Raw genomic sequence first — 12,006 nt, forward strand, 5'->3', positions numbered from 1 at the left:
GAGAGTTGTCTCCTTTCTTTTCTGGCCTAGTGCTGTTCTTTTCTACTTTGCGCCAGTCAAATTAAAGGTCACATCGCTAGAGAAACTAAACGAAGTATACCTATGTATTTTCAACGAATGAATTTTTTAATAAACGGTTGAACACCTACTAATGAAGAATGCAAAAATTAACAGCCACACTAAGTTTTTGTGATTTTTTAACAGCCAACAACTTTCGTTAATTTTACGCAGTATCATTTACTATCTACAAAAAGTGTTTGTAGACTGAATTTCTGATGGAGACATCGTTGATCTCAAATAAGTTTTGATGAGCTTGTTCACATTTGGGAGATTACCCCAAACATAGATCAATAACTCCGCGAAATTCAGGCTCAAATTTATTTCAAACATGTTTTTTGACCGGACCAAGGTATCGTTTGGCTTTTTGGTTCATTTTAAACAAAAACGTGTATTGTAAATTTTCTCTAAAGTTATTGGTTTTGATATTATAAAGGATTGAAGAACAAAAACCAAAATTTGCAATTTGTAATGTACAATATCATTGTTTACCAAGGTCCTTAAAGACTTTCTACGCTGTATTGTTCAATAGGCAGCAGTAGGTACTCAGACAGGCCACATGCCAAGAAAACGTTTAAAAGCTCTACTTGTCATGCTAATTATAGATCACCTATAAATAGAAAAAATAAATTACCTATTGTCTAATAGGATATTTAAAACTGAAGAATTTTGCAGTCTCATTTCAAATTCGCCGTTGAATAGTAAATGCTTGGACTGCAATCGTTTTGAGCACAAAGACAAAACAAAAAATTCTTAGTGGTTAATATTCTGTAGCTATTTCGTTTTAATTGGATCTCATCTGCACGCCGTAGACAATGTAAACGCTATCTGTAGAAAATTGCTGCTTATAGGGATTCAATAATGCTGGGCTACCATCAGAAATTACTATTTTATTTGCGATTATGTTGGCAATATATGTTATTTTCATGAAACCATATTTTTGTAGAGATATGGTTTAGTAGTTCTCAGAGTGTGTCCACTATAATAATAATAGTTCTGAAGTAATAAATAACTAAAATAGTAAATCACATGTAACGACCGATTTTATTACAAAATTAGCTACATACTTAAGCGCTCAACGGCGTGGTTATTATTGCCGGTGCAAAAGTTGTAAATTAAATTAAAAATACTGATCACGCATTAAATCACGCGGCTGACATTAATTGCGAAAGCAATAAATGTCGTTAATAACGCATGGTCGGTCGCTTGGTCGCTCTGGTCGATTCGTCGTTGGCTGTATCGCATGGTTGTGCCACGACAACAGCTATGGTAGTTCCATGAACAGGCAAAACGAATTAATTTACGATCACTTTTTATACACACACGTACATACATAATAATAGTCATGTGTCTATAGTATACCTACAACGACTACCTACCTACACGAATACTAAAAACCATAAATCGGATACTATCGAAAACAAATAAATTTTTTGGCCGGACAAGAAGTNTAATAGTTCTGAAGTAATAAATAACTAAAATAGTAAATCACATGTAACGACCGATTTTATTACAAAATTAGCTACATACTTAAGCGCTCAACGGCGTGGTTATTATTGCCGGTGCAAAAGTTGTAAATTAAATTAAAAATACTGATCACGCATTAAATCACGCGGCTGACATTAATTGCGAAAGCAATAAATGTCGTTAATAACGCATGGTCGGTCGCTTGGTCGCTCTGGTCGATTCGTCGTTGGCTGTATCGCATGGTTGTGCCACGACAACAGCTATGGTAGTTCCATGAACAGGCAAAACGAATTAATTTACGATCACTTTTTATACACACACGTACATACATAATAATAGTCATGTGTCTATAGTATACCTACAACGACTACCTACCTACACGAATACTACTAAAAACCATAAATCGGATACTATCGAAAACAAATAAATTTTTTGGCCGGACAATAAGTAAAAAAATGACCAGACAATCGGCTGATGAATTTTTAATTTTTTCAAAAAAAGACCACATTCCAAAGAAGCCAAGTTTAAGGAAAACAGAAGACGTATGTATAAAATGCAAAATGTGACATTTCAATAGTGATCTAGAGACATAACGGTGAGATAATAATATTATTAGGTATACCAAGGTATTAATACGTTGACAACATCAAAAATTGTTGTACCTTTATTTTCTGCGATTTTAACGAACGATCAATCACAACTTGCAAATAACAGTTTTATAAATCCTAATTTCGTTTAAACTTGCCCAATATTAGTTACATTAACGAAAAATCTTTATTTTGTACAATTAAGTACTTATAATTAGTTAGATCCTTCTGAAGATTCAGTAATAAGACAAAATGTACATAGAGTGTTTTTAAAAAAGCAATTCTGAAACAATCTAAGGGTTTCTTCAAGTCTTCTATGACCCAATATTACTTACATTAAAGAAAAATCGATAGAAAAATAACACTAGCTAAACAGGTAACGAATGATCAAACTGATTTTAGGATTTCTCCGTTATTGATGTTAGCTACTAGGACAAACCAGAAATTTATGAGCTTGCAATGTATTGTATTCGTATTTGTATCTGTGTATGAATATTTTTGTTAGATTTCAACCCTCTTGTATAAATACCATTATAATAATGTAGTACATTTCACTTTCATAATAGCATAACAGCCGAAACAATATTGTCGAAATCCAAATAAAACTGTGAAACAAATAATACCAAGTGTTTCTTCATATAACTACTTAAACATGTTTCACCAAGCTACAAATCCATTTCACTAATAAAAAAAAATTTTATACTATAAAATTAAGTACATACAATTATGAAGTTATATATACTTGAAGATTCACCAATAATACAAAATATACATAGTGTTTTCAAAAAATCAATTGTGAAACAATCCAAGATTTTCTTCATCTCAGTTTTCATAATCCTAACTAATATTATAAATGCGAATGTGAGTTTGTTTGTTCACTACCATTTCACGACTTAACTACTCTACCATCCTTAATGAAATTTTGTACACACATTGCTAGAGGTACAGAAAAGGACATAGAGTACCTTTATCCTAGAAAAAGATACTCTTTCTTAGGCACACAAAAATTAGTTTTATGTTGTGTTTCATAATTTTTGACACACATTTAGATCATCAACGAGAACGAATCCGCGGGTAAAACTAAGTACTACTTTATAAATATGTATTTATCTTACAATTAATATAAAATTCTTCTGTTTTCCATTAATTCACAAATTATGTACCTAATTACGTACAAAAGAAAACGAAAATTCAACGCAACACTTGAACAATTCTCGTCTTATTTCTAGGATATTCTTCTCAATAAGTCAACTAGCGCCATCTAAACGAGGTGGCTGAAATAAAAACGGTTTCCCTCGTAAAGGCCTCGTTGCCACACATTTCGATAATTTCACGAGGGCATAAAAATAACGCAAACAAGGGTAAAACGGATAAGCTCCATAACTTTATGGAGCATTTAACAATGATGAAGCGTAAAACTAATAATGTTTGGTGGCAAAAAATTAGTTGTGACTGCTGTTTATACGCAAACGTCGTAGCAATTTTAGACCGTAAGAAACGATGGAATAAAAAATGATGCTAGTATACAAAATGGGTACTCACCGCATACGACTCGATCAAAAGGGCTCATCCAATCTGAAAATACAAAGGAATAAACGTGAAAGAGAGTAAATAGAAACTGCAAAAGAAAGAAAAGGTAGCTTTTCAAAAAGTTGTCTTTCTTACGTAAATTATCTGTTTGGTCTAGGTAAACTAAATCAATGCAAGGCTATAAGTACCTCTCTTTTAATGATATTTGTGTACCATTTAAAAGAAATCATAACGAACAATGAATTACATCAGGAATTTTATTTAAATTGGCTACAAAAATGATTTCTCCCGGATAAGATTAATAAAAATATAGACGTACCTCGCCGCCATATGGATTTTTTGACTAAATATCCAACTGTTTTTCTTATAGGCAATGATTTTCTCCATATTCTTTATTTATTCTTCCTCGAATTCGTTTATTTAGCAATTGTAAGAAAAAGTGGTAAGTTAACTGCATTTTTCAGTTTTTTTTTTTTCAATTTTCTTACATTATCTTATTTTGAAGAATCCGAAACGACTAAAAGTGTGCTCACGTAATACTTGAAAGACCCCTCCGTAATTCATGATTGTGTCATAGGCAAAAAAGAAACCCTTCAGTTTGTTCAAACGTATCTGACTGAACCAGTTTTACTTTTAAAAGTTCTTACTGATAAAAGATAAACCAGGAAGGAAATCCATATACCTACGTAGATTTGAGCAAATGCGTTCATCATCTTTAGAGTATTTAATTCATTAAATTTTGCATTTAGTCTTAGTCTTCATTATTATCTGTACCAATGTTTCAAAAGTTTATAGTATAGCCTCAATTTTTGGATTTAGTCTGATTCATCTTCATAATTCTCCGCACCAATGTTTTAAAAGTTTATAGTAGGCCTCAATTTTTTTTTCCCAAATTCCAACTTATGAACTTGTGGCTCAAAATTCTTAAGTGCAAAGGAAATTGCTTATACCTTCCTTTTATTGTGGATGATAGTTACAAAAAAAAAATTAGAAATCAACTGATCATAAAATATTTTTCTTGAAATAAGAATATTTCATAAAAAAACCATATCAAATCTAAAATGATATAACGCAGTTTTCTATTCTAGTACAATATTTTATTAGAGGATCGAAGCAATTCGATTGAAACATATTGATTCCAAAAAAAAACATTGATTGTAAAGATCGATCGATCACATTATACCTAAATCCATGATTTTCAAACTTCACCGCACGTCCTACCCGTTCTGCAAATGCACCGAACAACGATTGAATTGATCGCAGAACTTTTACGACTAGTTTTATTGTTTATTGCCCACTAAACGGCAATTAAACGGCCGTTTTATTGTCATTTTTAATCGGGCAACAGGCAGTTCCGAAACGCGTCGCGTGAATTCTAATAAAACGGACAATTGATCGGCAAAGTTTATTGCAAATAAACCACCGGATTCTACAACGCGTTAAGTCACAACATAATAAAAGAGTGCTCAATGCATTATTATTGTCGCTTTGGAGCAGCAACAATAAAAAAAAAGTGTGTGTGCCTTGTGTATTGTATCAGTGTATGGTGGCAGCACAGTGAGCTATGCTCTCTCTTTCTCAAAGTGTGCCCGTAAGATACATGTGGCAAGTGTACTACGTATACAAAAGTCGTCCGACGGAAGAAAAACAAGCCATAAAACGGACAATGACTCACACTAAACTCTAAATGTCTTTATTGGTCGTAAATCAGTTCAGAAGTTTCTTTTTCCCACCATTAAATTCTACTGCCTGTATCTATTCTCTCGGGTGTAATGGGTGACAATTGCCAAAATTGCAGTAAGATACTCTTGGATTTTATATCGATCGATTATGAGGATATTAGCAGGTCCTTTCAAGTTTCTCGACTCTCTTTGGATAATTTACAGTACCGTCTGGAAATTAAACCATGAATAAAAGTAGTGGTTAGCTACACAGGGGAGAGATACATCCATCCAAAAACGGAAATACTCATATCCCATAGTTAATCAATTAAAGATTAAAGGTTATATACCAGGTCATTTCCTGAGTGTACTTCTTATCCAAACGCTAATGCATTACGGTTCGATTGTTTTATTTAAACATGTTTCACCAAGCTACAAATCCATTTCACTAATAAAAAAAAATTTTATACTATAAAATTAAGTACATACAATTATGAAGTTATATATACTTGAAGATTCACCAATAATACAAAATATACATAGTGTTTTCAAAAAATCAATTGTGAAACAATCCAAGATTTTCTTCATCTCAGTTTTCATAATCCTAACTAATATTATAAATGCGAATGTGAGTTTGTTTGTTCACTACCATTTCACGACTTAACTACTCTACCATCCTTAATGAAATTTTGTACACACATTGCTAGAGGTACAGAAAAGGACATAGAGTACCTTTATCCTAGAAAAAGATACTCTTTCTTAGGCACACAAAAATTAGTTTTATGTTGTGTTTCATAATTTTTGACACACATTTAGATCATCAACGAGAACGAATCCGCGGGTAAAACTAAGTACTACTTTATAAATATGTATTTATCTTACAATTAATATAAAATTCTTCTGTTTTCCATTAATTCACAAATTATGTACCTAATTACGTACAAAAGAAAACGAAAATTCAACGCAACACTTGAACAATTCTCGTCTTATTTCTAGGATATTCTTCTCAATAAGTCAACTAGCGCCATCTAAACGAGGTGGCTGAAATAAAAACGGTTTCCCTCGTAAAGGCCTCGTTGCCACACATTTCGATAATTTCACGAGGGCATAAAAATAACGCAAACAAGGGTAAAACGGATAAGCTCCATAACTTTATGGAGCATTTAACAATGATGAAGCGTAAAACTAATAATGTTTGGTGGCAAAAAATTAGTTGTGACTGCTGTTTATACGCAAACGTCGTAGCAATTTTAGACCGTAAGAAACGATGGAATAAAAAATGATGCTAGTATACAAAATGGGTACTCACCGCATACGACTCGATCAAAAGGGCTCATCCAATCTGAAAATACAAAGGAATAAACGTGAAAGAGAGTAAATAGAAACTGCAAAAGAAAGAAAAGGTACCTTTTCAAAAAGTTGTCTTTTTCTTACGTAAATTATCTGTTTGGTCTAGGTAAACTAAATCAATGCAAGGCTATAAGTACCTCTCTTTTAATGATATTTGTGTACCATTTAAAAGAAATCATAACGAACAATGAATTACATCAGGAATTTTATTTAAATTGGCTACAAAAATGATTTCTCCCGGATAAGATTAATAAAAATATAGACGTACCTCGCCGCCATATGGATTTTTTGACTAAATATCCAACTGTTTTTCTTATAGGCAATGATTTTCTCCATATTCTTTATTTATTCTTCCTCGAATTCGTTTATTTAGCAATTGTAAGAAAAAGTGATAAGTTAACTGCATTTTTCAGTTTTCTTTTTCAATTTATCTTATTTTGAAGAATCCGAAACGACTAAATGTGTGCTCACGTAATACTTGAAAGACCCCTCCGTAATTCATGATTGTGTCATAGGCAAAAAAGAAACCCTTCAGTTTGTTCAAACGTATCTGACTGAACCAGTTTTACTTTTAAAAGTTCTTACTGATAAAAGATAAACCAGGAAGGAAATCCATATACCTACGTAGATTTGAGCAAATGCGTTCATCATCTTTAGAGTATTTAATTCATTAAATTTTGCATTTAGTCTTAGTCTTCATTATTATCTGTACCAATGTTTCAAAAGTTTATAGTATAGCCTCAATTTTTGGATTTAGTCTGATTCATCTTCATAATTCTCCGCACCAATGTTTTAAAAGTTTATAGTAGGCCTCAATTTTTTTTTCCCAAATTCCAACTTATGAACTTGTGGCTCAAAATTCTTAAGTGCAAAGGAAATTGCTTATACCTTCCTTTTATTGTGGATGATAGTTACAAAAAAAAAATTAGAAATCAACTGATCATAAAATATTTTTCTTGAAATAAGAATATTTTCCTAAAAAAACCATATCAAATCTAAAATGATATAACGCAGTTTTCTATTCTAGTACAATATTTTATTAGAGGATCGAAGCAATTCGATTGAAACATATTGATTCCAAAAAAAAACATTGATTGTAAAGATCGATCGATCACATTATACCTAAATCCATGATTTTCAAACTTCACCGCACGTCCTACCCGTTCTGCAAATGCACCGAACAACGATTGAATTGATCGCAGAACTTTTACGACTAGTTTTATTGTTTATTGCCCACTAAACGGCAATTAAACGGCCGTTTTATTGTCATTTTTAATCGGGCAACAGGCAGTTCCGAAACGCGTCGCGTGAATTCTAATAAAACGGACAATTGATCGGCAAAGTTTATTGCAAATAAACCACCGGATTCTACAACGCGTTAAGTCACAACATAATAAAAGAGTGCTCAATGCATTATTATTGTCGCTTTGGAGCAGCAACAATAAAAAAAAAGTGTGTGTGCCTTGTGTATTGTATCAGTGTATGGTGGCAGCACAGTGAGCTATGCTCTCTCTTTCTCAAAGTGTGCCCGTAAGATACATGTGGCAAGTGTACTACGTATACAAAAGTCGTCCGACGGAAGAAAAACAAGCCATAAAACGGACAATGACTCACACTAAACTCTAAATGTCTTTATTGGTCGTAAATCAGTTCAGAAGTTTCTTTTTCCCACCATTAAATTCTACTGCCTGTATCTATTCTCTCGGGTGTAATGGGTGACAATTGCCAAAATTGCAGTAAGATACTCTTGGATTTTATATCGATCGATTATGAGGATATTAGCAGGTCCTTTCAAGTTTCTCGACTCTCTTTGGATAATTTACAGTACCGTCTGGAAATTAAACCATGAATAAAAGTAGTGGTTAGCTACACAGGGGAGAGATACATCCATCCAAAAACGGAAATACTCATATCCCATAGTTAATCAATTAAAGATTAAAGGTTATATACCAGGTCATTTCCTGAGTGTACTTCTTATCCAAACGCTAATGCATTACGGTTCGATTGCTTTATTTGGGGAAGTTTGTAAGCGAGATGTTTTGGAAAGGAAAATGAAATATGAACATCAATAAAAAATCGAAGGCAAACTTTTGCAATTCCTGCTCTACTTTAACTGTTTGATGGATAATCAGACAACCTTCCAAAAAGGCACCTTGAAAGTAGGAGTAAAGTGATGTGTATGATGATGCCTTACCTGTGATGGACATCCACGGATATCTGGGTATGTCGGGTAATGGTTGTCCTCCTGGTGCTGTGGGCTGTGAACATGAGTTTAATGGATCCACGACAGCACTTGCCGCCTGGTGATAAAATTGCGCCGCGACGGCCATAGAAGCTGAAGCGGCGCTTACCGAACTTGCAGCCGCTGAAACAGCAGAAGCGCCGTTTTGATGGTGATGTCCCAGGGTATAATTGACCATGGAATCGGCTGGTGTGACGTTGCTTCCTAGACCGGCCGTGTACCTGCAGGACTTATCCGTGGCGGCGTCTACGGCTGCCGCCAAAGCTGCCGTTGAACTCGATGAAAAGGCCCCGGGTACCATGGTACCCGAAGCGGCAGCGGCGTTAAAAGCAGCTGCTGCCGCCGCCTGTTGTTGATGATGGTGATGGGCGGCGGCCGTCGCGGCCGAAACGTATGGATACATTCTGGACGCGGGGGATGTTGATGAGGCGCTGCCAGGTGACGAACCGCTCGGCGACACCGACGATGAGCTATAGTTAACGGCCGAAACTTCGATACCACTCGTTGCACTGCTCGTCGGACTTGGGAACAATTGCTGATGATGGAATTGCTGGTGATACTTAGGGAGCATGCTATCGATGATAAATTTGGAAGTCATTGCCGGTTGTTCCGGAACGCTGCACCGCCGTCATTAATACTGTGCGCACTCATCTCACTTTAGATATACACGCAATTAAAAAAAAGTTAAGTATCAAGTTTTAATGTTTTGTTTTAGGTTGTTGTGGTTTCTTAGACGACACTCCAAAGTCGGTCGAACTTGGACCGCGATCACTTGTGGTTATTAAATACTAAAGGGAAAACGACGACGACGGCTACTACGCTGATGATGACTACGACGTAACCTATTAGCGGGGAATTCTTTAACGCGCGTTCGTACGTACGTAGGTATACTTCTATACTTCTTCGAATCCTTTATGACCCATGTAGTATGTTTAGTCTACGGCCCTCTGTGCTTTATCCGCGGTACTAGGCCGCGACTGCTAATGGCGCCCCTCCACCGTAACGCCAATCCGAGCAGGTGCGGTCCTGGCCAATCGACGGCCGGAAAATGCCACGAGGCGCTCGATACTCACGCGCTAAGGATAACACGCCGTCTGTGCTCTCTCCCAACGCTGGTGCTGCTGAGCGGATCTCAGCAGACTTCGGTTTCTCATTTTCATTTCGGTATTTGCCGCAAATACTGTTCACGACGTTGTCGCATCTTACAAAATTTCAGTAAACATAACTTTTTTTAATCTCGCTTCAGTTGAGGAATTTAAGCGCCTTTAAACTGAGTGAATGTCGACCAAGAAGCGAAATATAATTATTTGCGAGATTATGGCAATTCGTGAAAAAAAAATTGTAATAGGTATACAAGGGGCTTTCTCTTTTCATAACCATGTCTGCTAATTAGGTATTTGCGTCTGAGTAAAATTAAGAAAATTGTGAGTTACTTTCAAAATCAGCTTTAAACCTAAGAGCCTTTTGTTTCACGCAACCAAAACAATTATCCAGTTTAGTAACGACGTCTTTTAACAATCGGTCAACGAGAAACTTTTATTACGTACGTTCAGGTCGAATAAATATTGGGATGTCAAACGTTTTAGGTCGTAAATTAATTTTTACGATTTTTTAATGACGTGTTGTTTACGTATTTTCGTACATAAATTATAACGTCGCTGCTGCGCGTCCGTAGAACTGTTTCCAGCGCCTTTTTTCCTTAACTCAATAAAACTAAAGAACGCATAACTACCTCATGATAAGACGCCAAATTCATAAAAATAGTGTATATATAAAAACAATGATTCAGGTAAAAAGCAAAGCGAATAATCACTTACCACCGGCATCGTTTCGATCGTAAACCTGTAACAAAAACAAAAAAGTTAATATATCTAATTGTAAATATAAATAAAGCAGGTACTTATTTCCTATATAACAAACTGTGTTTGTCTATACCTATACACTTTTACTGTAGGAATTGGTGTGATTTTGATTATCGTATAGGATGTTGGAAAGAAAAAATTTTACGTAAAATACGTCTTTCGGTTGTAAGGATACTATGTGTGTGTCCCGGTGTGGTTTTAATATGCATCCGAACTAGTATGGGCTTCGTGTGGCAAATGAGCGGTATGCCAATAGAGGGGTTTCATCGCACAGGCTTCACGAAGCGTGTGGACCTCGTGTGGCAAATGAGCGGCATACCGATAGAAGGGTTTCACGTAGCGTACGGGCTTCATATGACAAATAAAAGGGTTTCACTGCAGACTTTCACAGAAAAGAAATCACCGATACTGAAGTGACATTTTTATAATGATCGTATGAGGCAAACCTAACAAATGTATAACCTCACAAACAAATTGGAAATTGCATTTGCTTTGTGTGGGTCACCAAATATATTAGAATGTTTTCTTAGACAAACTTGTGGTTATCTGCTGGTAGGCTTTAATTGACAATTACTCCAATTGATTCTCCTATTTTTTTTTAAGCCGGCAGCGATCACTTTTCTTCAGATGAAAGTTACGTGTTGCATTCATATCCCGATTAGAATTTTTGGAGCGGAATTGTTAGGGTCCCCATAAAGTTAGCCACACTGCCTCGTGTGGATCACATTAAATTGCTCTCAGTATAAGGCTCACGAAGTCTTGCCTGATTTGTGCTTCACTGTTATGAATGCCGCTTATTGTCTTCCTGAAGAAATATGATCGCTACTCTTTCTAAAAAAATTGGCGTAATTGGATTAGGTAAACCATGAGATGAGTTCCTGTATTTGATGTTTGTCTCATTGAATCCACATGAGTGCCCACTTCTTTGTAAGATTATATTGTACCTACCTACCAGTGTTTGGTTTAGCTAATAAGATCCTTTTGAAAACCTCATAAGGGATTATTTTAGAGTCGCCGATTTCTTTTGTAAGGATGATGAGGAATCTACCTGGAAATTCGTCTATCGCCATGCCTCTCATTAGCTACAAGAAATCCACACGCTATATGAGTATGCTCCTAATAAATTCTAGTCAGGCAAGTAAGGTAAGGTGTCTTACTTCCTTTTGGCACCTTATATGCCAACCTTACGGGGACCACAAGAAAGCAATGTGGCTTACTTCGTAGAGAACTCCAAAATTTTAGTTATATAG

At 35.4% G+C, this 12,006-nt stretch overlaps 1 protein-coding gene across 1 annotated transcript in view; it reads right to left on the reverse strand.

Annotated features, from left to right (window-relative positions):
• LOC108744504 (homeobox protein abdominal-A homolog) overlaps positions 1-10,447 on the reverse strand; it is a 125,494-nt gene extending 115,047 nt beyond the window's left edge. Inside the window, exons 1-2 of the mRNA XM_025973159.1 lie at positions 8,847-10,447; positions 6,612-6,644 (exon numbers count right to left, since the gene is read on the reverse strand). Coding sequence (XP_025828944.1) covers positions 6,612-6,644; positions 8,847-9,492 — 679 coding nt within the window. The 5' untranslated portion in view covers positions 9,493-10,447. The remainder of the gene's footprint in view (positions 1-6,611; positions 6,645-8,846) is intronic.
• Between the last annotated feature and the right edge of the window lie 1,559 nt (positions 10,448-12,006).

The sequence above is a fragment of the Agrilus planipennis genome, unplaced genomic scaffold (genome assembly GCF_000699045.2).
Source record: "Agrilus planipennis isolate EAB-ADULT unplaced genomic scaffold, Apla_2.0 scaffold33, whole genome shotgun sequence".
NCBI classification, from domain to species: domain Eukaryota; kingdom Metazoa; phylum Arthropoda; class Insecta; order Coleoptera; family Buprestidae; genus Agrilus; species Agrilus planipennis.